Source organism: Vanrija albida, assembly GCF_041260175.1.
Source record: "Vanrija albida strain AlHP1 chromosome Unknown contig_3, whole genome shotgun sequence".
NCBI lineage: Eukaryota > Fungi > Basidiomycota > Tremellomycetes > Trichosporonales > Trichosporonaceae > Vanrija > Vanrija albida.
In genome coordinates, this window is record NW_027191422.1 from 2,443,626 (window position 1) to 2,468,597 (window position 24,972).

At 61.9% G+C, this 24,972-nt stretch overlaps 9 protein-coding genes and 1 non-coding gene across 10 annotated transcripts; 6 read left to right on the forward strand and 4 right to left on the reverse strand.

Moving 5' to 3' along the window:
* Positions 1-374: 374 nt before the first annotated feature.
* Q8F55_004246 (uncharacterized protein) lies at positions 375-1,705 on the reverse strand (the record flags this gene model as incomplete). Its single annotated transcript, XM_069352767.1, has 2 exons — positions 375-985; positions 1,021-1,705. The coding sequence occupies 2 exons, from the start codon at positions 1,703-1,705 to the stop codon at positions 375-377; spliced, it is 1,296 nt and encodes a 431-aa protein (XP_069210185.1).
* Positions 1,706-2,514: 809 nt separating this feature from the next.
* Q8F55_004247 (uncharacterized protein) lies at positions 2,515-3,537 on the forward strand (the record flags this gene model as incomplete). Its single annotated transcript, XM_069352768.1, has 3 exons — positions 2,515-2,616; positions 2,720-3,145; positions 3,199-3,537. 3 exons carry the CDS (start codon positions 2,515-2,517, stop codon positions 3,535-3,537), a joined length of 867 nt encoding a protein of 288 aa, XP_069210186.1.
* Positions 3,538-3,731: 194 nt separating this feature from the next.
* URE1 (Urease) lies at positions 3,732-6,772 on the reverse strand (the record flags this gene model as incomplete). Its single annotated transcript, XM_069352769.1, has 10 exons — positions 3,732-3,937; positions 3,986-4,251; positions 4,296-5,092; positions 5,129-5,212; positions 5,249-5,466; positions 5,505-5,622; positions 5,673-6,172; positions 6,368-6,421; positions 6,471-6,660; positions 6,749-6,772. The coding sequence occupies 10 exons, from the start codon at positions 6,770-6,772 to the stop codon at positions 3,732-3,734; spliced, it is 2,457 nt and encodes an 818-aa protein (XP_069210187.1).
* Positions 6,773-7,362: 590 nt separating this feature from the next.
* Q8F55_004249 (uncharacterized protein) lies at positions 7,363-10,037 on the reverse strand (the record flags this gene model as incomplete). Its single annotated transcript, XM_069352770.1, has 5 exons — positions 7,363-8,744; positions 8,789-9,446; positions 9,491-9,590; positions 9,647-9,729; positions 9,780-10,037. 5 exons carry the CDS (start codon positions 10,035-10,037, stop codon positions 7,363-7,365), a joined length of 2,481 nt encoding a protein of 826 aa, XP_069210188.1.
* A 709-nt stretch (positions 10,038-10,746) lies between these two features.
* RIM13 (cysteine protease) lies at positions 10,747-13,557 on the forward strand (the record flags this gene model as incomplete). The annotated part of the gene is made up of 7 exons (XM_069352771.1): positions 10,747-10,788; positions 10,847-11,428; positions 11,466-11,570; positions 11,612-11,981; positions 12,024-12,508; positions 12,546-13,168; positions 13,206-13,557. 7 exons carry the CDS (start codon positions 10,747-10,749, stop codon positions 13,555-13,557), a joined length of 2,559 nt encoding a protein of 852 aa, XP_069210189.1.
* A 110-nt stretch (positions 13,558-13,667) lies between these two features.
* On the reverse strand, positions 13,668-15,150 carry Q8F55_004251 (uncharacterized protein; the record flags this gene model as incomplete). The annotated part of the gene is made up of 4 exons (XM_069352772.1): positions 13,668-14,503; positions 14,549-15,002; positions 15,052-15,067; positions 15,122-15,150. The coding sequence occupies 4 exons, from the start codon at positions 15,148-15,150 to the stop codon at positions 13,668-13,670; spliced, it is 1,335 nt and encodes a 444-aa protein (XP_069210190.1).
* Positions 15,151-16,006: 856 nt separating this feature from the next.
* PUT2 (1-pyrroline-5-carboxylate dehydrogenase) lies at positions 16,007-17,806 on the forward strand (the record flags this gene model as incomplete). The annotated part of the gene is made up of 4 exons (XM_069352773.1): positions 16,007-16,057; positions 16,120-16,227; positions 16,279-17,589; positions 17,639-17,806. The coding sequence occupies 4 exons, from the start codon at positions 16,007-16,009 to the stop codon at positions 17,804-17,806; spliced, it is 1,638 nt and encodes a 545-aa protein (XP_069210191.1).
* Positions 17,807-18,350: 544 nt separating this feature from the next.
* On the forward strand, positions 18,351-18,431 carry Q8F55_004253. Its single transcript has one exon. It is a non-coding gene; the product is annotated as a tRNA-Ser (tRNA).
* A 240-nt stretch (positions 18,432-18,671) lies between these two features.
* On the forward strand, positions 18,672-21,343 carry irc3_2 (putative ATP-dependent helicase IRC3; the record flags this gene model as incomplete). Its single annotated transcript, XM_069352774.1, has 8 exons — positions 18,672-19,219; positions 19,254-19,568; positions 19,603-19,760; positions 19,990-20,201; positions 20,235-20,291; positions 20,329-20,500; positions 20,534-20,713; positions 20,829-21,343. 8 exons carry the CDS (start codon positions 18,672-18,674, stop codon positions 21,341-21,343), a joined length of 2,157 nt encoding a protein of 718 aa, XP_069210192.1.
* A 689-nt stretch (positions 21,344-22,032) lies between these two features.
* Positions 22,033-23,892, forward strand: Q8F55_004255 (uncharacterized protein; the record flags this gene model as incomplete). Its single annotated transcript, XM_069352775.1, has 6 exons — positions 22,033-22,265; positions 22,316-22,509; positions 22,546-22,957; positions 22,993-23,299; positions 23,354-23,716; positions 23,779-23,892. 6 exons carry the CDS (start codon positions 22,033-22,035, stop codon positions 23,890-23,892), a joined length of 1,623 nt encoding a protein of 540 aa, XP_069210193.1.
* Positions 23,893-24,972: the final 1,080 nt, after the last annotated feature.

Here is a 24,972-nt window from a genome sequence, read left to right on the forward strand (position 1 = left end):
GAGTGGCTAGATGGAAGGAGGGTGATGTGGTGTCGTTCTCAACGTTGCTGACCGCTGAGGTTGGATGATGAGAAGATGAGATATGGGGTCGTCGGGTTACCAAGGGAGGCGGCAGAGGGGGTCAGGCGAGACGAGGCGATGATGGAGCGTCAGCGTCGACCGTCACGGCACGAGGGCAGAGGAAGGCTGGGTGTGGATTTGCTCCCGTCGCTACCCAATATGGACATGTGGCGGTGACGTCAGCGTCATTTGCCTGCCTGCCTGCCATCATTCACCGACATTGCACTCCGCCTGCTTTGTGCCATTTAACCTCGTTGGGTAATTTGAATAATGCAAGGTCGTCTATAAAGTTGGCACAGTGGCAGTAACGCCGTCTAAAGATCCCAGCCACCCGTAGAGCCTTGGCCCTCTGCAAGCACGCGGTACTGGCCATGCTCAACCTCGAGCCCCAGGCCATCGTATGCAGGCTCCACCACGCCCTTCCACTCGCGCAGGCCATCGGCAATCTTGTACATGGTGTCGTGGGCCCACACCTCCTTGACGAGCTGCTGGGTCAAGCGGTTCGTGTCGTGCTCTGGCTCCTTGCCGTCCTCGCCGCGGATCGACCGCCCGAGCTCCTCCCACTGCCAGTGCGTCGTCGGGTGCGTCATGCCTAGCACATACGTGATGGACGCCTTGATGCGCAGCGCAATCTCCATCGCCTGGATCCATGACACGTGCGACGCGTGCGGCCGCCACGGCCAGAGCGCGTCCACAATCAACACGGGCAGCTGCTCGCCGCCCAGTGCGGCGTCCAGGCGTTTCCACGTCTGGTCAGGCACTGACGAGACATCGCTCAAGAGCACGACCGAGCGGTCAAACACGTAGCCGAGGCAGATGAACGGCGTCGGGGCACCGGGCGCCGGCGCCTCCGGGGCTGGCGTACCCGGTGCGCTGGGTGCTGGGGCCACCGCAGGCGTGCTGTTGAAGTACCGGCCGTGGTGGACTGAGGGTCAGCGACGAAGCGCACACAACACGCACCTGGCAGCGTCGTGACCGTAATCCCCTCGACCTCGAACTCTGTCTCGTCGTCGATGACCTTGAACTCGAGCGTCGGGAGGTCGTGCCCGCCCGTCGCCTTTGTCTTGTCGACAAGATAAGGGAACGACGCGGCGACCGTGTCAAACGTCGCCTGCGAGAGGTACACGGGGATGCCGCTGCCCTGGCGGTTGCACCACTCGCGGAGGTCGTCCAGGCCGTTGTACGCGTCGGCGTGGCCGTGGGTGATGAGCACGGCGTCGATGCGCTTGATGCCCCAGCGGGGAAAGAGCTTGCACGACTGCTCGCGGAACGTCTTGCCGACGTCTACGACGACGTTGCGCCAGACGCCGTCTGCATTCTGCTTGCGCAGCACGAGGCCGGGATTCCCGCGCCTGTTCTTCCAGCCGTCAGACACGCGCCGGTCCACGGCGGCGCGGCACGAGCTGCACGCCACGCTCGCGGGCCAGGCCGCGCTCGGGTCGTAGCCTGCCCACTGGGCGGGCGCCTTGTCCTCTGCCGCCGTGTACTCTTCGAGAAAGGTGCCAACGTCGCGCGACGGCTTGTCGACCTCTGCGAGGCATGGCGCGACGGGCAGGGCGGTGGACGTGCCGGTGCCGACAAAGTGGAGGCGGAGGGCGGACCGGAGGGCCGAGCCTGACGCCGAGGTGGACGACGAGGCGGCCATGGGACGATGCGATGAGATGCGGCGTATGAGGTGGAGAGTCGGTGCTGTAGTTGTTGCTGCTGCGCGTCTTGGTCAAGCTGTGCAGGAATGGATAGGCTGGGCTTGGAGATCTGGAAATGTTGACCGAGTCGGTCGTCGTGACGCGCGCTGTGACTGCAGCCAGTTCTAATTCGAGTGAAAGAGTCGGTTGGAGATTGAATCTGATTCCGCGTGGCGGCTGTCGGCCTCGAGCCGTCAGTGGTGGCCTGGGTGGCCTGGGTGGGTTTTTGCTGCGGAGCAAGGCACGAGGGGGAGGGCCAGGTGGCCAGGTGGTGCTGGCGGCGGCGGTGGCCCTGAGTTCTCGGCGGTTGGCTGGCCTTGCCCCTCGTGCTTGACCTCTACCTCCCCCCGCGCTCCCTCTCGTCTCGCGCACTACGGCTTGGCCCTCGCGGGGCCGTTTGACTGCCTGCAGCAACCGCCGCCGCCGCCGCCGCCGTGCCCACCTGGCGACCAACCGCTGCCTGGCGTGCAGTGGCGAAGGCCACATGCAGACCCAGAGCCAGAGCAGAAGCCAGAGCAGAGATGCAAACGACAATCAACTCGTTCGCTCGCTTGCTCACCACTCACCACTCATCTACAAACACCCGCCCGCTCGCCCGCTCGCTCGCTCTCTCGCTCACCCCCACGCACGCAGCGCCTGCCGCAGCCAAACAAACGCCTCACACACCGCCCATCCGCCCATGTCCACACGGCCCTGCGGCGGCCGACGATAGCGCACTTAACCCCTCCCACGACCAGCACCCCCACCAGCACCACCACCATCGCCCGACATGTCGTCGGCGCCGGGCTCGGCGACGGGCGCGGCCCCAAGCGCCATCACGTCGGGGGCCCCCTCAAATCCAGCGCCCTCCTCGGCGTCGCCCACAAATAACGTGGGTAGTGGGGGCGGCGGCAGCAGCAGCAGTAACACCTTCTACCACAATGTACGCCGCCGCCGCCGCTGTCTTCTCTGTTCCGCGCTGACGCCCCCGCCAGCTATTCTACATCCTCATCGCCGTGCTCGGCGCGTTCGGCGTCGTGAGCTTCATCAACCTGATGCGCACGCGCCGCCGCCGCCGCCTCGTGCTCGGCGAGGCCGACCGCCTGGGCCTCATGGTGCCCGGCATGCCGGGCTACGTGCCATTGCGCGACCGGGCGGCGCTGCTCCAGGCCGACGGGTGGCGCCTGCCCGAGTGGTGGGAGATTGTCGACGGGCGCAGCGAGCACAAGGAGGCAGAGAGCGAAAAGGGTGGAGGCGGGGTCGCGCATGTGCGCGCCGTAGAGTTCGAGTCGCCGCCAGCCGCAGGAGTCGACGCCGGCGTCGACGCGCCCTCGCCCTCGTCATCCCAGCCCCCGCTCCCGCCTTACGAGGCAGAGCACGCCACGGCGGGCTTGATAGAGCTGCCAGAGTGGTCAGACCTGGTGAGTAACCAGTGTTCCGTGCACGCCACTGATGACTGACGCAATGCCCCCAGCGCCCGCTCGCACTCATCCCCATCCCAGAGGTCGTCGACGAGCCAACAAAGCCGTGGTCGCCCATCCCCTACTTTCCAAACTATGTCTCGTACCCGAAAACCCTGCACAACCCGAAGAAGAAGCGCTTTGGCCAGGGCGTCGAGCCAGAGTACGACACGCTGCTCGGCGAGCCGCTCGAGGTCGTCGTCGCGGTCCGCATGCCCGCGCGCCCAGTGCCCCAGACGTCGGACGACGGCGACGAGGACGTCATCAACGAGTGGGGCGGCCTCGAGCTCGGCGTCACGTCGTTATCCGTGTCCAAGGGTGCAGAGAACAGTGCAAGGTCCAGCAGTCAGTAGCAGTGTCGGCAGCGTTTGCAGTCTCCGCAGTGTACGTCTTCTTGGGTTCCTCCTCCTCGTTCTCTCCCGTCGTTGTAACACAACGCCTATAGTGCCCGCCCACTGTCATGCAGTGTCTGGTAGATATCCTTCATTCTCATAATCATCGTGCGCTATCATGTACGCCATGTCAATCAATATATATCTGCTAACCTTTAGAACACAAAGTAGCCCTTGGTCAGGGGGAGCTCGGTCGCAGGAGGCACGTCGCACAGCACGCCGTCGGCATGTGTGTCGTACGTCTCGGGGTCCACCTCCATGACAGGCAGCGAGTTGTTGTGCTTCATGTCATGCTTGCTGATTTCGCGGCATTTGAGCACGCCCACTGGCCGCTTGCGCAGGTTGTAGCTCGCAATTGTGCCTTGTATCATCAGCACAGCATCGTGCCATATTCCACCACCCCACTCACCGTTGTCAATCGCCACCTGGCTCGTGATGATGATCGAGTTGAGCCCCGCAGCCTCTGGCAGGGCACCGAACATGGGGCGCCCGATGACTGGCTGCACCGTCGGGATCGACGCGTTGGCATCGCCCACCGCGGCCCACGCAATCACTCCACCCTTGATGACGACCTCGGGGCGCGCGCCGAACGACGCAGGGTCCCACAGCACCAGATCGGCGAGGCAGCCAACAGCCACCTGGCCGATAACATGCGAGACGCCGTGAACAATGGCACTGGCGGCGTTAGTGCTGTAGCTCTGCAGAATCACAGCACTCACGGGTTGACAGTGTACTTTGAGACGTAACGCTTGACACGGTTGTTGTCGTTGCCTTCAGAGTCGCCCTCGAGAGGCCCGCGGAAGTCGCGCATCTTGGCAGCGGTGCGCCACGAACGCGCAATGACTTCACCGATACGGCCCATGGCCATTGTGTCACTGCTGATCATGGAGATGGCGCCAGTGTCCTGCAGCACATCCTCGGCAGCGACCGTCTCGGCGCGGATACGCGAGTCGGCGAACGCAATGTCCTCGGGGATTGACGGGTCGAGGTGGTGGCAGACCATGAGCATGTCGAGGTGCTCGTCAAGCGTGTTCTTGCAGTACGGGCGCGTTGGGTTGGTCGAACTGGGCAGAACGTTGGGGTACTCGCACACGACGATAATGTCAGGGGCGTGGCCGCCACCAGCACCTTCGGTGTGATATGTGTGGATGGTGCGGCCGTCAATGGCATCGAGGGTGCTCTCGACGTAGCCAGCCTCGTTGAGCGTGTCGGTGTGGATGTTAACCTGGACATCGTACTCGTCGGCGACGTTGAGCGAGCGGTCGATAGCCTCGGGGGTCGAGCCCCAGTCCTCGTGCAGCTTGAGACCACATGCACCGGCCTCGACAATGTCGCGGAGGGCGCGCTCACCAGCGTCGTTGCCCTTGCCCGTGAAGCCAAAGTTGAGGGGAATGCCGTCGGTGGAGGCGAGCATGGCCTCCATGTAGAACTTGCTGGGGGTACACGTCGTGGCGTTGGTGCCCGCTGATGGGCCGGTGCCGCCGCCAATGACCGTGGTGATACCGTTTGAGAGCGCCTGGGGGGTTAGGCATGAGGGTGAGGTACAACTCACCTCCTCCCAGATCTGCGGGCAGATCATGTGGACGTGGGCGTCGATACCGCCTGCGGTGAGGATCTGTCCTTCTCCTGCAATAACCTGGTGGGTCAGAGCCGTGAACTTTCAGTAACCCACCTCGGTGGCCGATCCGACAATCATGCCCTCTGTCACACCATCCTGCATGTCGGGGTTACCAGACTTGCCAATGCCCGAGATCTTGCCGTACTTGATACCGATATCAGCCTTGTAAATACCGCTCCAGTCGACGACGACACAATTGGTGATGACGAGGTCGAGGACCTCCGAGTCGGAGCGGTTCGAGGCCTGTCCCATGCCGTCGCGAAGGACCTTGCCTGGGCGCGTCAGACAGCAACCCTCCCAGCAGACTCACCGCCACCAAACTTGGCCTCGTCGCCGTACACGGTAAAGTCGCTCTCGACCTCGATCCAGAGGTTGGTGTCGCCCAGCCTGACGCGGTCACCAGTGGTAGGGCCGTACATGGATGCGTACTGCGACATCAGCTCAGGCCGCCTCCCACCACCTCCAGCGCCACACTCACAACCTCGCGGTCGATCTCGGGCACCGGACCGGGCTTGACCACCTCCTGCTTCTTGTGGCTGAAGCCGCGCGCCGTGACATTCTCAAGCACCTCGCCCCCGCGCTTGGCCTCCTCGAAGGGGCCGGAGCCGAGGCCGTTGCCGCCGTGCAGCACACGGCTGCCGCCGACGTCGACGAGCGCTACCGTCTTGCGCTCACCAGGCTCGAAGCGCACGGCCGTGCCGGCAGCAATATCCAGACGGCGGCCGTACGCGAGCAGGCGGTCGAACAGGAGGCTCTTGTTCACCTCGAGGAAGTGGTAGTGCGAGCCGACCTGGACAGGGCGATCGCCCTCGTTCTTGACCTCGACGAGCCAGCGCTTGCGCCCCTCGTTGATCTTGATCTTCTGCTTGAGGCACACGACGGCGCCCGGCAGGTCAGTGGGCGACTTGAGGGGCTCTGGGATCGGGAACAAGTCGTCCGACGGGATCGGGAAGAAGGACCCGTACAGCGCGAGCTTGACTGCAACATCAGTGTGTGCATGGCAGCGCCACTCACTGTCGCCAGAGTCGGAGCACACGGGGTCGTGCACAGTGACGAGGAAGGTGCTATGTGTGTGAGCGGGGGGGTTTGGCCGTGTGGGAACCTGTGGTCGCTTACCCGTCCTGGGTGGTGGGAGCGAGCGTCAGCTGCTGTGCCATCGCAGCTCCACACTACTCACGGGAAACGTGCCCTCGACCTGCACGGTATGCAGCAGCTCAGCGACGCCCTCTGTGCCGTGTGAGCGTTGTTCTTCGCCGCCCCAGTCCCAGCCACCCACCCATGACATGCCGCCGCCCGAGCATCTTCTTGCCCATGTCCATGAGCTCGGCGACGCTGTGCTTGCCGTCGCGGATGAGCTCGTGCAGCTGGAACGCGATGAGCCCGACCGCCTCGGACTGGTTGAGCTGCAGCCCGCGCGCGAGGCGGCGCTGGGCCAGCTGCCCGACCGACGCGACGAGGAGCTTGTCCTGTGACTTTGTTAGTGACGGCGGCCTTTGTGGTGGGGCGGAGGGGGGAAGGCTTGGTCCCGGCTATTTTTGGCGGCGCGACACTCACAGTCTCCCTTGGTAGGAGGTGCATTTTGGAGCGAGCTGGGCTTTGCCTTGTGCTCTACGTCGTGTAGATGGACGGCGATAGTGATCAGCAGCGGCTAGGTGGAGCTTGGGGGCTGGTGGGTGGGCAATGGGTGAGTGGTGCAAGTTGTTAGTCTAGATATCGGGGAAGACGATAACCTCATTCCAAAAGAGTCGCTTGGGCCCGGCGTCTGTCTCGGCTCGCGCCCAGAGTCCCGTGGTCACTGGAGCGCGCGTGTGCCTGCTCGCCCAACTCGAGTAGCCTGGTCGGAGGACCCCGTGCAGTCGGGGCCAGCGACCGACGGGTATCCAGAGGCAGGGGGAAGGGGGGGGCCCTCTACTGGGCGCTGGACTGGACCCACCTGGGAAAGATAAGAACGACGTCACAGCCAATGAAGTCTGGCGGGGCGTCACCCCACACACGGCGCCGCAACCACCGCCCAGCGGGAATCAGACATCAGGCACAATGGACGAGATCTCGGAGGCTACCTCGCCCAGCTCGCCCTTGCCCCCAACCTTGCTGTCGGGATACCAACGCAACGCCTCTGCACGCCCACAACAAATGCATTGTACAATATTGGATACGGATACAAGCGATCACTGCACGGTGCACCAAGAGAACCAGCCGTCAGACGCCGCCTCTTCGGCGTCGACATGATAGGACGGCCCGTTGCGCTTGATCTCAATCGTGTAGACGGTTTCCCTCGTTGGCAGAGGGTACGCCCAGTACAGGTACTGACCAGCGATGCGGTACGTTCCGACAGAAGGCGTGACGAGAATGTCGAGCTTGAGCGGTTCCGAGCCAGTGCCCTTGGATAACGTCGGCATCTGGTCCTCGGCAGAGTCGTACGAATCACTGCTGTCGGCCACAGACTCGGCAGATGGCGTCTGTGGGCCAGAAACAGCGGCCGTCTCCCAGTCGAGGTTCTTGGCGTAGTGGACAAATGGCACGTAAATCTCCGTCATGACGTGCCCTTCGACCCAGTCATCTGGGGAGACACGAACAGACAGTTTGAACGTGGTCGTCTTGAAGTCGAAGTCGATGCGGTCCGGTCGGCCAACCGTAGCCACGGGGAATGGCCTGCAGTACGCGGCAACTGCACGAGCTCCGTCCAACACGAGCTGGGCAGTGACCCCGTCTCCCGACTCGATCGCCTTTGGAGACACGGGGGGACCGGCCAACGTCCAGGAAGATGACAGGGAGGACGGGTTCAAAAGCTGAGTAGAGTCCTTGAGCGAGCTCGATTCCGTGCTCGAGAACTCGTGGTATGCCACCCCGGCCCTTGTGTCGTCGTGGCTCCACAGAGACAGATCCTCGCCGTTCCAGTTGTCGCTCCACTCATGCGAGTGGTTGGGGACGTAGGTCCACAACGTGTAGTTGAGGACGTTGGGGCCGTCGTTGGCACTGACAGAGCAGTCCCAGGCCTTGAGCTGGCTTGAGTAGTCGCCCTTGCCCTTGCCATCATCCACGAATCCGTACGCCTTCTTGCCGTCCATGTCGTACGGGCAGCCGATCTCACCAATCAACGTCGGGTAGTTGCCAATGCTGGTCCGCGTGTCCTCCTTGAGAACGCCAAGCTGCTCCTGGATGCACTTGCGAATGGCCGCCTCGCCGATCCTGAGGCCCTGTACAATAGACCAGTACTTGCCGCGCAGAATGCCAAGCGCGTCGGCATTGAACCAGGACCAGTGCTTGGTCATGAGCGTCAGGCCGTCATAAAAGTGGGGTGTAGCGCATGCACGGCCAGCGAGGAAGCTTTCGGGCAGGTCGGGGAGAGGCTTGAAGACGGTCGTGTTGATGAAGTGGATGGCTTCCTTGTGGAATGTTCGGACGCCAGACGCGTACGACAGCCAGTACTGGCGCCAGAAGTCGTGGACAAACTCGACCTGGTGACTGGAGTCCGTCGGCAGCGTGTGGAAGTATGCGGGCTTCAATAGTGTCTTGGATTCAACGTCCCAAACGCCATGCTGGGCCCAAACTACGAGCGGTCAGAAACGCAACCTGTGCGAGCTTGTTACTTACTGCAGGTGCCCAGCTTCCATCCGGGGTCTCGCTTCCATCCCCACTTTCCGCCGCCACGCGTGGCCTCGTCCTCGGGCAAAAGCCACAGCTTCTGGCCCTTAGGGTCCAGCACAACGGTGCCGTCTTTAGCGGGGCCCATCGATGTAAACTTGTAGTTGTCGACTTCGATTGCCTCACCCTCAGCAATGCGCATGTTTTCGAATGGGGTGGGCACTGATCCCAGCTTGACAGGCTGCTCCTTTGGCACCGTGCTGAGGTCCAAGATACCGATGAGGCCCTCTCCAGGCTCGTTGATCGAGTCCCAGCCCAAGACGGTCTCCTCGTACAGGTCCCCTGCCGCTTCAATGTGGCGAGAGAGCTCGCGCACCGCGTTGATGAAGTGGTCCTGCAGCCAGTCTTGGATGTTGACGCCGTCGATGATACACTTTGGCGCGTAAGCCTTGCCGGCGAAGAAGAGCGTCCACACCGTGTGGTTGAAAGCGCGGTAGTAGTTGGACGCCCAGATCATAGCTGGCAGCGACTGCGGGTCTGGATTCTCCCTCGAGGGGTAGTCACTGTGGACCAGCGCAGAGTATGTTGGCGTTATGGCCTGAGGGTCGATTCCACAAGCATAAATGCTCCACAGAGGAGCGCCCGAGCCCCCAGAGAATCTCGACCACTGTGGGGCGTTAGCTGTGGACAAGCAACCAACCTGCAACTCACGACATCCTGGTGTGGGTCCATGAACACCTTGAACCCGTACTCCTTGCACTTGTACAGAACTTGAACAACATAGTCCATATACTCGTAGTCGTACTTTCCGCTGGTCGCCGTTAGAGCCAGAACTGAACAACGACGTCACGCGTACGCCACACTCACGGTCCCTCATGTTCCAGAGCCTCCCAAGTGAAGACGAACCGAAGCATGTTGAAGCCCCATGCTCTCAGCCTAGCGAGGTGGACCTGGATGCGTCAGTGTCGGGAAGGGAGCCCTGTGACTTCTTGGCACTTACGTCTGCACTCCCATCGTCGAGGTTGAGGGTCGAATTGATCCATGTGCCCTTGCCGCCGCCAGACTCGGCCTGCTCCCAGAAGCCATCCTGGCTCCAGCTTGGCTGGGATACTGGGTTCTTCGCCGCGCCAGAGAGGTTGACGCCGCGGAGGAGGAGGTTGCGGCCGTGGCTGTCTTGAAAATGAAGTGTCGACGCGTGGATGTAGGATGAGCTGACGGGGTTGCCCGTGACTGGGGACACCTTTGGTGGAGGTGCCATTGGGGTTGGCCTTGTGGTGGAGATGCGGCGAGAATGTGTCGATGCGAATGCGTAGAGAGTTGAAGTGAGTGTCGATCTGGCGATCTTGATGCCAGCAGCAGTGTATAAGTGGCGAATGGAGTGTATGGTTACTAGACAAGGAAGTGTCTAGAAAAACAAAACTGACCGACGGGGGTGACGAGTGAGTGGGGTGGGTGGGATCGTGGGTGGGACGATGGACGTCAATTAGTCGAGATGTGGGGTGGGGTGATTGTCACCCCGGCCGGTCAACGTCAGGTCGATCACACGGCGGCACCCAGTCTGTCCCCTCCCTCTCCCTCCCTCCAGGGCCCAGCCGGCCCCCGCCAAACGTCCTTGCGGCCCTCTACGTGTGCCAAACCGCCCGACCGTGCTCCTCAAAACTGTCCGCAGGTCGCCCTCGGACCGACCTTGCGCCGTTTTGCGGTGCGGTGCAGTGGTGCGGTGGCTCGGCGGCGGGAAACCCGAGGAGGAGCCGATGGAGCTCGTCGACGCCGGTGCTGCGGGAGCATTACGTCTTATGACGTCGCCCCCCCTTTGGGACTTTTGTTTGTAATTGGGCGGCTAGTAATCCAAATCCTAATCAGATTGCGTCCTTCCTTCTCCACACGCGCCAAGTCTCGGCAACAACACCGACGACTGGTCAGAGATCCATGCCATCTCGTCGTCTGCCATCCCACCCAGCCCATCAATGGCTTTCAATACCTATAATGAAGGCCTCAAGATCGCTACGGTACGTACCTGGTATCGACAGAGCTCCTTCTAGGCCCACTGACGCGCCCATCGCGCAGAACCTCGCCAGCAAGGCCATAGCTGTCGAAGCTTCCCTCCCACAGCTCTCCACCTCGGCGTCACCGCTCCCAACCCTCCTCAAGGCATTCCAGCTCTATATCCAGGCAGCAGAGTCGTACTCTCACCTCCTCTCATCGTCACTTGTCGCCAAGGAGGACCGCACACAAGTTTCGCGCAAGTGGAGGCTCGTGCTCGAGCGCGCAGAAAAGGTCAAGCGAAGGGTCGAGGAGCTTGGCGGACGCGTAGGCGCGACAGAGATTGACGACGAGGCCGAGGAAGCCGCTGTCATCCGCCGAGGAAGTAGTATCAACGGCGCGAATGCAGAGGTCTGGCGCAACCCGCCACCAGATCGCGAGTTTGTGCTCTCGGCGCGCGAGGGCACGTTCCAAGACGGCCTCCAGCCCGAGCTCGCGGTCGAGCAACTGGCGCTCGACCCCGAGTGGGCCGAGCTGCCTTCCTCCGCTTGGGCGGACGTCGGGGCTTCCACCTGCTGGGCGGTACGGCAGGGCCCTGGTGCCGACTGCTCCATCACGGCAGGCCTGGGGTCGTGTCTCGCCCACAACACAAAATGGGGCACCAAGGTATGTTGTGCTTGCCTTCCTGTGGCTGACGTACCAGCTATGCGAGAGTGCTCTCTATCCTCAGGCGGTGTCAGGAAGTCCCGTCAAGTCTGAGAATGCCAAGCACGTGGTGCGGCTGCTACTGAACGGAACATGGCGAAGTGTAGGTGTTTGGCGTTTGACGCTTCGCTTACCCTACACCAGGTCGTAATCGATGCTCTCCTACCAAGGTCAAAGGCAGACCAAAAGCCTCTCTACATCACCGCACAGCCTTCAAATGCCTCACCGTCCGCATTGCCCACATCACCAGGGCCAGCTTGGATCCCCCTCGCGGTGAAGGGATACTTCAAGACTCTAGGTGGTTACTCGATCCCAGGCAGCGACCCGGCACCAGACTTGTACGCGTTCACAGGCTGGATTCCTGAGCGACTCAACCTGAACACTGGATTCCAGCGCGAGAAGGAGTGGAACCGTCTCGTGGCCGCTTGGAAGAAGGGCTCGGTGATTGTGACACTCGGATCAGGCAAGGATTCGTCGACTGGCCTTGTGCCGCTTCACGCTTACGGCGTGATTGGTGGGTTGCAGCGACGAGAAGCTCTGTCCTAACCTGTATCAGATGTTAGAGAAGACGGTGGAGAACGCACCCTCGAGATCTTTGACCCAGGTTCGGCCAACATCGACCCCGAGTCGCATCGTGACCTTGCCGCCCGGCTGTCCGAACTACAGCTCAGCGGTGGAGCGTCCAAGCACGTCAGCCGGTTCTCCTTCTCCATGGCTTGGGATGAGGTGTGCGGCAAGTTCGAGACGCTCAATGTCAACTGGGACCCTGCCCTCGTACCGGTTACGACAACGCGTCACTGGTCGTGGCCAAAGTCGGACGCTTCTGAGCACGAAGTCAGCGACACAATCGCACTCAATGCCAGCCCCCGATACCGCCTGACGGCAACAGCCTCAGATCCCAATGCTGAAGTCTGGTTTCTCCTATCCCAGCACCACATCAGCAAAGACGTTCCACTGGACGACGTCGCGCTACACGTCTTCCGAGACTTCAACCCGTTTGATGACCGCGGTCGCAGGTTGTCTCACTCGCACCACGAGAATGTGAGTCCCGGGCTGTAGGGATAATCTGACCGCCCAGAATCCATATGTCAACGCGTTACACACCCTTGTCCGCTTCCCATTGCGACGAGGCGAAAACACGCTCAATGCCGTTGCGTCGCGGGACCGGGGGCTCGTTCAGCGGGGCTTCACGCTTCGTGCCTTTGCCTCTCCCGGCACCACACTGGCTCTGAAGCGAGTGACGCTTACCCTCCCCTTCTCCGATACGGTAACCTCGGAGCTCACGAAGAGAACGGCCGGAGGCCACCCTGGCTTCCCATCTCACCACACCAACCCCCAGTATCGACTCAGCATCGGGCAACGAGCTCCAGGCGCCCCAGCCAGACCATCGACTGTGAGGATCGCCTTGCAGGGTGCCAAGGAGCTGGCCTGGAACATCAAGCTTCTCTGGGGCCGCGGTCAGCGTGTCTTTGAGATGACTTCAGATGCCATTCTCGCCTCCTCCGGCCCATTCAGCTATGGCGTGGCCTACTGCGAGGTCGACAATGTCAAGGCGGGAGACTACACGCTCCTGGTGTCTTCGTATGAGAGAGACCAGCTGGGTTCGTTCACCTTCACGGTGGAGTCATCGAGCCCCATCCAGGTGACGCCGATCCCACAGGAGGGAGCGGGGATGTACAGCCGCACCGTCGGTGGCAACTGGTGAGCTATCTTGCCGTATACCCCAGCTGACAACCAGGGACGCATCGACAGCCGGAGGACGCCCAAGCGGCAACACGTACGACAAGAACCCGAGGATCGCCGCGACGCTCTCCAAGCCCGCCACGCTGCTCGCGCGCCTCTACCTCCGCAACCCGGCCCCCGTGCCCGTCAACCTGACCGTGTTCCGGCGCACGACCGGCGGCGGCCTCGGCGAGCAGGTCGCCACGTCCGGCCCGTACGTCGAGCAGATATCCGGCGTGTCGACCGGCCGCTTCAAGCTCAGCGCCGGAGTGTACATCCTCGTGCCGTCGACGTATGAGCGGGGCGAGCAGGCGGAATGGGTCGTTGACATGTGGGCCGACTCGTCGTTCAGCGCCGAGATGGAGTAGGAGAGTGTGACGGGGACTTTTTCATACCAGCATAGGCCTTGTGCCGACCATCACTGCATGCAACTAGATCAGAACGACCCCGTCACACACACCCCCCGGTCCACCCTCAACTAAAATTCTGGCGTCTCGAGGGAATACTGCCCAGCCTTGATCGAGGCTTGGTACTCCTTCTCCGTCATGCAGATGATGTGCTTCTCTCCCACAGCGCGGAGAGCGTCCATCTCGTCGTAGGTGAGCGGGCGGTACGGCTTGACGTTGCGCTGCAGTTCCGACTCTGGATCCAACATGGCCGCCTCCACGCCGTTCAGCACCTCGGTCTTGAAGTCGTCGCCCGCCGCCAGACCGAAGATCTTGGGGTCCATGACCTCGGTGCCGACGAACGTAAACCTGATCGTGTAGCCGAGCTTCTTGAAGTACGCCGACTTGAAGAACATGGCGACCTTGGGGATGACTTCGGAAAGCACCCCTCTCGCAGTCTTGGGACTCTGGAGCCCGCTCGTTGCCTTGCTCTTCCTCTTCTTGCCCGGTGGCGGGCTGACAGGCGCTTCGTCGTCGACTTCCCAGAATTGTCCATACTCCGCCTTCTGCGCCTCAACGACATCGTCTGGCGCAGGGCGGAAAGCAAACACGACGTCGGTGATGTCGCGTGGGAGGTCGTACAGCTCGACATTGCCCATTGGCAGCAGGTTGTTGCCCTTCTGGTACCCGATGGTCACCACGAGCCGCGTTGTGCCTCCAACAGTCGGGACCATGTAGTTGAAGGTCGGGTGGCGCGGCGCGTCGCCGTTTGGTGATATGAGATACGTGTTGATGATGGAGTTTGGCGTGCCCGTTGCGACTGCGCAGAGGCCCTGCTCGATACCAAAGTACCGCGTCGTGTGGAGGTTTGGTGCGGCGTGCAGCAGCGAGGCGATCCCGTTGGTAGGAACGTGGCCGATGATGTCGACTATGCGGGAGCTGGTGAGGGGCTGGGGGAGGCCGTCAAACTCACCACCGGTCACGGGCGCCCGGGCACTGCCCATGACAGTGTGAGGTCCGATCGTGATCGAGTCGCCGTGGACCTGGTCGTTCCATTCATTCCCGTTCCAGTCCATGAGAGCGGGGATCTTGTAGAGCCTCTGGTCGTGAGAAAACGACCGGACGACGATTCCGGGCAAGCTCATGGTCATGACACCGTAATGGCTGAGCACGATCCAGCTCTCATGGGGGTACTCCTCGGTGGTGAGCACGAGATGGTGGTGAAGCAGGGCGTCGGCACGCGCGTGCATGGCCTTGCTCGTAGCGCGGAAGGCCAGGAGGGTCTTGTAGTCGGCATACGCGGTTATCGCGTCGATTATGAATGGGAAGGACTGCGAGTCCATCCAAGGAATGAACGCTTCCTTGGAGGACGGGGGTACTGCGTTGGTCATGTTGGAGGGAAGGCGTGGGTAAGAGTAGCGAGCTATCTGGTGTTGCGTTAGCCAGCGCCGGGGACTGTGAAGACGAGGTACTCACCAAGAAGCCTTCCTTCCTAGTACGCCGCGACGAGACGTCGACAGAGCGTCAATGGAGTGAGCGAGTAGACAGTTGAGACGAATGTTGACCTTGTGCCATGACTGCTCGCCTCGCGCTGATTGCGCCCCGCGCCGTGCGCGCCGTGATGTCATCCATACTTTTTAAATGGTCCCCCGGGGTAGCGGATGGACAGTGAGCCTTGATAAGAGGCCTTGTTTTGAGGGGAGAATTGTTCAACCGGGGCAAGGTTTTTCCAGCTCGACGACTCGACCTATGTATACTGCAAGAAACCGGAGAGATTCCAGAATCGGGCCGCCGAATGCATGCCCAGTCGAGCGGCTAGCAGGATTGGGTGACGTTTGATGTGGGTTATCTCGTTTCCGAGGTGGGCGCGCGTGTTCCTCGCTGTTGCGAGAGTGCGGGCGGGTGCAGGCGCGCAGGCTTGAGCGCGTGGCCTTGATCCGAACTTTTGCGAGGTGCTCGTCCGGCTCGGGCGAAGCCGACAGCGCCGTGCACGAGTCAGCGTCAGCCAAGCACCCTCGGTGTTGCTGCGTACAGTGGGGCCGCTGTTGAAAAGCCGAGAGCGCGCGCATACGGCGCATACGGACGGGCCGTTGATTCCGGCACAGTTCGGCATCCTTCGGCACCCGCGAAGGGGGGCGGAGCATCCCCCGTCCAACGACGCACGCAGTGTGACGGATCCACCCACCCACCCACCGCCGACGTCGCGGGGGAAGGCACATCGGCGCGGCAAGCGAAGACTGGGAGGATCTTTTACGCGCGCTAAGTATTCCCTCTTGCCGGAGCAGACCCGTGATCCGGGCCAGTACATATACACCGACAGCACGGCCTCGTCGGCGCCCCCTCTCTTCTTCCTATCCAAAAAGCCCCACAGTTAGGAGCCCACCTCACATCGCTACCTTCCCCCCCTTGTATCCCCTAGCTACTCGTCACAATGGCTCAGCTCGCTTCTTTCAAGATCCCCCAGATCGCCAACGAGCCCATGGTGAGAGCGAGCAGATGACGACGAGCGGCGACGACGTGGAGCCAGTTGCTGACTGAGAGTAGCGCTCGTACGGCCCCGGCTCGACCGACCGCCAGAAGCTCGAGGAGGCTCTTGCCCGCCTCGACGCCCAGGCTCCCTTCGACGTCCCCGCCGTCATCAACGGCAAGGAGGTGAGTTCGAGCGCTGGCAGCGCCGGTGGAGCTGTTCCTGACCCCCTCTAGGTCCGCTCCGGCGACGTCCAGCCCCAGCCCATGCCCCACAACCACGCCAAGAACCTGTCCAACTACCACGCCGCGACCCCCGAGGCCGTGACTGCCGCCATTGACAGCGCTCTTGCCGCCAAGGACGACTGGGAGAACCTTCCCTGGGCCGACAAGGCCGCCATCTTCCTCAAGGCCGCCGACCTCATTGCCCACAAGTACCGCTACGACGTCATGGCCGCCACCATGCTCGGCCAGGGCAAGAACGCCTGGCAGGCTGAGATCGACTCGGCTGCCGAGTTGGTCGACTTCCTCCGCTTCTCGGTCAAGTTTGTCGAGCAGCTCTACGCCACTCAGCCCGCTGAGAACTCCGAGGGCGTCTGGAACCGCACCGAGTACCGTCCTCTCGAGGGCTTTGTCCTCGCCGTGACCCCCTTCAACTTCACTGCCATTGGCGGCAACCTTGTCGGTGTCCCTGCCATTGTCGGTAACGTTGTTGTCTGGAAGCCCTCTCCCGCTGCCACCTACTCTTCGTACCTGGTCTACAAGATCTTCCTTGAGGCCGGTCTCCCTCCCAACGTTATCCAGTTCGTCCCTGGATCGCCTCCCGACATTGTCAAGCAGTGCATCGACCACAAGGAGTTTGCCGGTCTCCACTTCACTGGTTCGACCCACATCTTCCGCAAGCTTTGGAAGGACATTGCCAACAACCTCGACATCTACCGCGGCTACCCCCGCATCGTCGGCGAGACTGGCGGCAAGAACTTCCACTTCTACCACCCCTCGGCCGACATCAAGTCGGGCGTCGTCCAGGCTATTCGCGCTGGTTTCGAGTACTCGGGCCAGAAGTGCTCGGCTCTTGCACGTGCCTACGTCCCCCGCTCGCTCTGGGAGGGTGGCTTCAAGGACGAGCTCGTCAAGCAGGCTCAGTCTATCACCATCGGCCCCTGCTTCGAGTTCCAGCACTTCACCGGCCCCGTCATCGGCCGTCCCGCCTACGACCGCATCACTGGCATCATTGAGAAGGCCAAGGCTCAGGGTGGTGAGATTCTCGCTGGTGGCAAGGGTGACGACTCGAAGGGCTACTTCATCCAGCCCACCGTCATCCTCACCAAGGACCCCAAGTCGATCACCATGACCGAGGAGATCTTCGGCCCCGTCATCACTGTCTACGTCTACGAGGACAAGGACATTGACGCGACCCTCAAGCTCATCGACACCACCACCGAGTATGGCCTCACTGGCGCCATCTTCGGCCAGGACCGCCAGGCCCTCGTCCACGCATCGGCTGCTCTCCGCAACGCCGCTGGCAACTTCTACATCAATGACAAGGTCCGTCGTCTCTTTCTCTCCTCTCTGCAACTGAATGCTGACGGACCAGTGTACCGGCGCCGTTGTTGGCCAGCAGCCTTTCGGCGGCGCGCGCGCGTCTGGAACGAACGACAAGAGTGGCTCGCAGCTCGTGTTCGGGCGTTTTATCTCTGCGCGCTCGATCAAGGAGAACTTCCTCGCGCCGACCGAGTACGCGTACCCCTCCAACCTCGTCTAAAGGACGAACGGCATTGTTTCCCCCCTCAATTTGGCCTGTTAGCATTATGTGGCATTAATAGCTGTTCTGTAGAGTATGAACCTGAGTATCATGGACTGGCGCTGCATGGGAAAGCTAGACCGAGGGGTAGAGAGGACAGCGAAGGTGTTGGAAGGAGGGGATGAGGAGAGGAGGAGGGGTTGAGGAGGAGGTCGAAGTGCTGGGTGTGGGTGGCGCCGCCACACTGTGCTTGGAGGCCCCGGTTCCGAACATGCAACAAGTGTCCGACGCCAGGGACGGTCGCGCTCGTTCTCCTGTTTCATGCAGTGTTCAAAGGACGACCGGCGTATCAACTTTGGATGAATCCGGGGGAGTTGAGTGTGGAGCTTGGCATTGCTCAAGGCTTCCACCTGCACGATTCACCCACCTCCCCACTCTCCGCAGCCCTGAAGTCAACTCGGACGCGCTTGCAGCCGCAGCGCGCATACCCTTCTCGTGCGAGTAGCCACAAGCTACGAGGCCCAGGACACCTGACATACAACCAAAATTCGCAACAGACACACAAGGCAATGTGGCGGAGTGGTTAACGCGGTTGACTCGAAATCAACTTCCTTCGGGAGCGCATGTTCGAATCATGTCATTGTCGAGCGAGGAGTTCGTTAGAGCTTCTCTTTTGCATGTGCGCGGAGGGCTGGGGCTCGGGGTGGTGTGGTTGGCTGAGGCTGAGGAAGGTGCGAGCGGATGGGGTCCCCGCCACATGGTCAGTGGGCAACCTCCACCCGGCCAATAGTTCGGGTGGAGGTGACTCAACTACTTGCTCCATTGTCCATTGTCCATTGTCCATTGTCCATTGTCATTTTCCATCGTCCATCGTTGGTATGTCACCATGATTCAGCCCACGGTTCGAAGGGCACTGGCAAGCGTCCTCCGGAGGGCCATGCCTGGGGTCGTGCCCTCTGGGCATTTGCTGGGGCGGTGCGCCGCTCCGTCCCTCCCCTCGGTTCGACACGGCTCCCATCTCGCCAAGTCGGTCTCCGACCCAAAGCAACTTGGCCCAGGGGAGGACAGCAATCCCAGCGCCACAACTCCCGGGTCAGACGGAAATGCCCATGCACCACCGCCCGTCGTGCTCCGGCCATACCAGACCGACGCGATCGACGCGTGCCTCGACGCTCTGGACAAGGGCAGGACGCGCATCGGCGTGTCTTCCCCGACCGGCAGCGGCAAGACGACCATGTTCATGCACCTCATCCCGCGGGTGAAGGAGAGCTACAGGGCGGAAGAACAGGGCGTGGGGTCGAAGCAGACCCTCATCCTGGTCGGCAGCGTCGAGCTCGCACTCCAGGCCGAGGCTGCCGCAGCGAGGATCCTCGGGGACGCGTACACCGTCGAGGTTGAGCAGTCGAAGCGCGTGGCCAGCGGCAACGCCGACGTGTGAGTTGGTTATCCGGGTAGCGCTGACCCGCAGCACGATCGCGACGTACCAGACCCTCAACAACCCCGAGCGGCTGAACAAGTTTGACCCGGCGCGGTTCAAGCTCGTGATCGTCGACGAGGCGCACCACGCCGCGTCGCTCTCCTACCTCCGCCTCCTGCACTACTTCAACGACGAGGTGGACCTGCCCTCAGCCACGGGGCCGTTCACGCGCTTCGACCACGGGCACAAGGTCCCCGTCGTGGGCTTCAGCGCGACGTTCAGCCGGCACGACCAGCTCGCCCTCAGCGCCGTGTTTGAGGAGATTGTGTTTCACCGCGGCGTGGAGCACATGCTCTCTGAGGGATGGTGGGTGCGTCATTGGGGAAGAGGCTGACAGCAGGCTCTCACCCGTCAAGTCGACGGCGGTGTTCGCCGACATCGACCTCGAGGACGTCGAGCTCAACAGCAGTGGAGAGTACAAGACCACGTCGCTGGCGCACCACGTCAACACGCCCGAGATCAACCAGCTCGTTGTGCGGACGTACCTTCATCGGGCCTGTGAGTATGGGTGATGGTTACGATGGAGCCGGCCCGCAGGGCGGGTCGTTACGAAACAATCTTGAGGAGGAGCAAGGAGGGGGCAACCAAGCTTCTGGGTGATTGGGCCGAGGAGAATGGTCCGGCCAGGATCAGAGCACCTATCACCCCAGCGGTGATGTCCGCCAGGCTGAAGATGACTGAGCCATCATGCTGAGAGCCTCTTCCACGGGCTGAGCTGACGTCCCAGACGACCGAAGGTCCACATTGGTCTTCGCCGTCAATCTCAAACATGTTGCTGCACTGGTTCAAGCTTTCCGCTCAGCTGGTATCGACGCGCGCTCCATATCGGCCCATACCCACGCCCAGCAGCGCAAGGACACGATTGCGAGCTTTGCGGCGGGCGAGTTCCCTGTCCTGGTGAACTGCGAGGTCCTGACAGAGGGGACCGACATCCGAGAGGTGGGTTCAGGTCCGGAGTCTGGCTGACATCAGATCGACTGTATCATCCTGTCTCGTCCAACTAGAAGCAAAAATCTCCTTGCCCAGATGGTAGGTTGGAGAAATGGTCGCTGGCTAACCTGCGCAGGTTGGCCGAGGCCTTCGACTATCGCCCGAAACAGGGAAAGAGGACTGCTACCTCATCGACATTGTGGACAACATTTCCCGTTCGAGCGGCATGCTGGTCTCTCCAACGCTCTTTGGGCTGAGCCACGACCAGGTCGAAGCCATGTCGAGGGAGGAGGAGCCGAGGTCTGAAGGTGAGGCAGTACTCAGTTCACGACTGACTCCAGACGCCACAAGCGTTCCCGCTGAGTCTCCCCGAGCGCAAGAGGACCAGAATTACCAGGTGACCTTTGTCGACAGCGACGATCCCTTTCGTTTGCGGGAGGAGTCTGCGCCTGTCGTTGCGCGAATGACTCCCAATGCGTGGGTGGCGTGCGGGAGGGGCCGTTACATATTAGAGATGATGGGTAAGTGCTGTGTAGCGCGTCGTCTAGCCCCCAGCCAACGTACTTCTCTGCGCCGGGTGGAGCTGCGTCGACTGGCCTTAGCATCAACCCCGCCCGCTTTGAGCTGACGCCCCAGGCCTCGGGTACCTCGCCATCGAGGCCACCACAGGCTCGCAATGGTCGATCGCATTCGTACAGAAGTTGCCGCGGGAGCTGGTGGCTCCAGGCAGGTCGCCATATGGCCGCAAGCAGCACATCGCCATGGCAGATGACATCCAGCGTGCGTTTGAGACGGCCGACCAGTTTGCCAGCCGCCGCGCTGGGTTGGAGGTCGCCAAGCAGCTCCTTCGCCGCGCTGCCTGGCGTCAGCGCCCCGCCTCGGGAAAGCAGATCAGCATGCTCCTCAAGATGAAGGGCGTCAGCGAGGGGTCGGAGGTCGACCAAGTGTTCATTCTTGGCCGCAGTGTGCCAATAGACAAGCTCACTGCCGGGCAGGTCGCGGCGTACGTCTGCGCCGTCCAGCATGGAGCTATGGGTGTTCGGGAGAAGGCGGACAAGACGGCCGCGCGCAAGGCTGCCAAGGCCGAGGCGAAGGAAGCCAAGGCGCGGGAGTTGGCTGAGCGCAACCTGCCACTCCCTGGTGTATCATAGTACAATAATAGACTAATATCATACTGCATTGCATGGATAAGTACTGCTCAAGGCTGGAGAGGCGCCACACACCGATGTGCGTCGCGTCGACGCGTGACGAGATGATGTCATGGTCCGTGACGGCCACAACAAGGTGAGACACAATGTCTCAGAGCAAAAAGAGCTCGCCTCCAGCCTCTCGACCCCCTCTTGGGTGCCAGGCCACAGTCGGGCTCGAACCGCCGTACTATCTGTGGCCCCGGACCTGGTTGAACAATCGCAGCTTTCAACTACCGACTGAGCCACCCGCCCCGGGGTAGAAACCCCGTTGTGTTTTGAGCCGCTCGCTCCCTTTTGAACAGTGGCACCAGGCATACAGCTATACAACTGCATAACCACGTGCACCACCGGCGATACTCGATACCCAGGTCATGGTGCTCGCTGTGCATCGCCGCCACTGCACCAGGCGGCACAAGGGCGACCGAAGAGCAGCTCGGGTGGCATAGTTCATACCAGGGGGGTGGATATAAAAAGTCGCATCTTGCCACGCGCGCACGCGCTACGCGCCGCGCCCAGCTCGTCAGCCTCCACTTTGGCCAACCTCGACGCAGGTCCACCGCAGACAACAACCGACTTTCCCTCGACCTCACCAACGACAGTCCCTCTCTCGCTCGACCCGCTCCGCGCACACGACCCCCACGCCGCGCGCAATGGCCCAGCCCATCCTGTACCACTGCGCGCACCTCGAGACGCCGCGCGCGCCCCTGCCAGCAGGCTACGTCTCGTCCTTTGCCGACTTTGCGCCGCTCGACCGCCTCTACTTTTGCGAGGAGTGCGACGCGATTCGGTGCGAGGGGTGTGTCGGCGTCGAGGTGGCGAGCTACTTTTGCCCAAACTGCTTATTCGACGTGCCGGGGTCGAATGTGCGCGGGGATAAGAACTCGTGAGTCGGGAAGGTGTTCGCGCCTGCCGCTCCGTCGCTCACACACTCAGCTGCGCACGGTCCTGCTTCTCATGTCCGCGCTGCTGCACATCACTCACCGGCATTGGGACCGACATCCCCGGGTCGCTCGGCGCGTCGTCTCGCGAGCACACCACCGGCCCGCCATACTTTCTCATCTGCCCCTCGTGCAAGTGGTCCAGCCGGGAGATTGGGTGGCTGTTTGACAAACCGTCGGCGCTTGCCAGTGGGTCCCGCTTTTTTCTTCTGCTCACCCACCCAGGTCAACTGCCCAAGGTCTACACCCAGCCCGAGCAGGTTCAGAGCGAGTTTGACGCGCTCAAGGACCACCTCGAGAAGTATGTGCAGCAGTCGGCGCCGCCCTCGAGGGCACAGGCGCACAAGCGGACACCATCACGACATATCGCCCAGTTGACTCAGGCTGCCCAGCGCGCGCTGAGGCGAGATGTCCCGGGGTTAGCACGGCGTCGGGCGGGAGTGCCACGGAAGGGCGAGAAGATCGAGAAGGCCGGCTGGGACGAACTGGCACCGTACACGGCCAAGAGCTCGTGGCGGCAAGAAGGTCTCGAGCGCGGGACGCAGGACGTCGACGACATGATGTCCATCGGAGGCGAAGATGTGGCCACGTTGGATAAGCGCTGGGCTAGCAGCTCGCAGCCGGCAATAATGTCAAGGTGAGTCGCACCGGGAAGCGGTCGCTGACGAACAGCGAGACTGTGCCACAAAGAATCCGCCTGCAGACCAAGTTGACGAAGCGGTGCCCTCACCCGACCTGCCGCTCAGTCCTCATTCAGCCCGATACCAAGAGCATTCGCATGCTCGTGAAGAACGTCGCGGCGACATACCTGCCCGCGATGGAACTGGGACGCCGGCGATGCCGTCCAGGGGAAGAGTTACCGCTGGACGCGTCCGAAGAAGACTGGGAGCGACGCCGCCGCGAAAGGCGTCGCACTCGGGCCAACCTCCCCAAGGAAGTAGACCAGGACCTTTCAGACCCGTTGCGTCCCGGAGAAGTGGTAAGTCTCAGAGAACAAAGCCCAACAGCCTTAAGCTGTACCTGACAGTGGCAGTACACATTCCAGCTCGCCTTCACAAACCCGCTGTACGATCCGATCCAGATCCGGCTCGGAACTGCGCACCAGGCGCGGCACGCAGTGCCGGTCAATCACCACGTCCACATTCCGACTGCGCACTTCACAGTTGGGGCGCTCAAGGAGGCATGGGCGTACGATGACGAGGATGAGGACGACACGGGGGCCGAAGCCGACGACTCTGCGGCGGACGAGGCACGCAAGTCGTCGCGCCTAAGCCTTGGCGGCTCGTCTCTCCGCCATCGGAGTACTCGCGACGTTGGCGTTGAGAAGAAAGCCAATGTGACCAAGGTCGGACTCGAGGTCGAAGTCCGCCCTGGAGCGGACAAGGGCCCAGTGGAGGTGCGTGTTGTTGACACCGGCATAAGGGACGACACCCAAAGCTAACGCGACCGTGCCTGAAGTTTGACCTCGAAGTGAGGTTCACGTACCGAGCCGACGAAGATGGCAGCGGCGGCAAGGAGGAGTACAAGACGTTTACATTTTGGGTTCGAGTGTGCGCTGGCAACATTGCATAGTGTGTTGAAGACGGAGCACGGGTAACTGTGGCTTGGAGTGGTCTGGTTGAACGCGCAGGCGGCAGGGTTGGCCTAAGGGCCGGAGCCAGGGGACGGCAGGAGTTTGGCGATGTATCATTGTGCATGTCTGGGTCGAGTGCCTCTGTGCTGGATTCAGGGGTCCGGGTTGTCGACCTTTTGTAGACGGGCATGCGACGGGGTAGGACGGCGCAGAGGCGCAGACGAACAGCGGGCAGCAGAGGTAGCGTCTTGTGCTGGGCACCTTGGGCACCTTGCCCGACAACCAGGACCAATGTGCTCTCGTCGCAGCCCCTCCAAGGAGGATCTGTATTGCTCGTCGTATGCAGGGGTTGGCAGAGAGACGAGGGGAAGCGCCAGGCAGTAGCAGCGCGCGTAGGGCAGGCGATGCAGGCGATTAGACGAGGCGACCTGAAAGTATGGACAGATCCGGACAGTGGCCGTTTAAGCTACGAGGTGTACGTTAGCCTCTGGTTACGCACGTCGTCGTCAGTCGTCGTCGTCGCGGTGGGCCGGCCGGCCGGCGCGCGCGTCGCGAACAGGGGGGCAGGGGAGCAAGTCTGACTGTGAGCAGCAGGCAGGCAGGAGCCAAGGGCCAAGGACGAGGAGCACATGCTTCGCTCTCGTTAGTGGTGCAAACCACAACAGTGGTGCCAGTGCCCCTCCCTTTATTCCATCCCAGTGGTACTTACATACATGCTGCGAGGTGTTGGTTTGACCATTTGCTTGCCCGACTGCACAACAAGCACAAGCATTCGCCGATAAACGCCAGCCAGCCAGCCCGCCAGCCAGCCGAGCGAGCCGCAAACACGCCGCCGCGCCGTCATTCGCCGTCCTGAGCAGCGCCGAGCGTTGGACCTCGCTCCCCGCCGCCCGCCGCCGCATTCACCCATTCACTCTTTTATTCGCGCCGCGAGTGATCGACTGCTCGACGCGACCGCCGAGCTACACCGCTGCCCGTGTGACACGCGCCCGCCAGCCCGCCCGACGCACGCTTCGACGCTCCCGGCTTAGTGCTGGTAGTGGTAGAGTGACGCGACGGCGCTACTTCAAGGGGGTCCC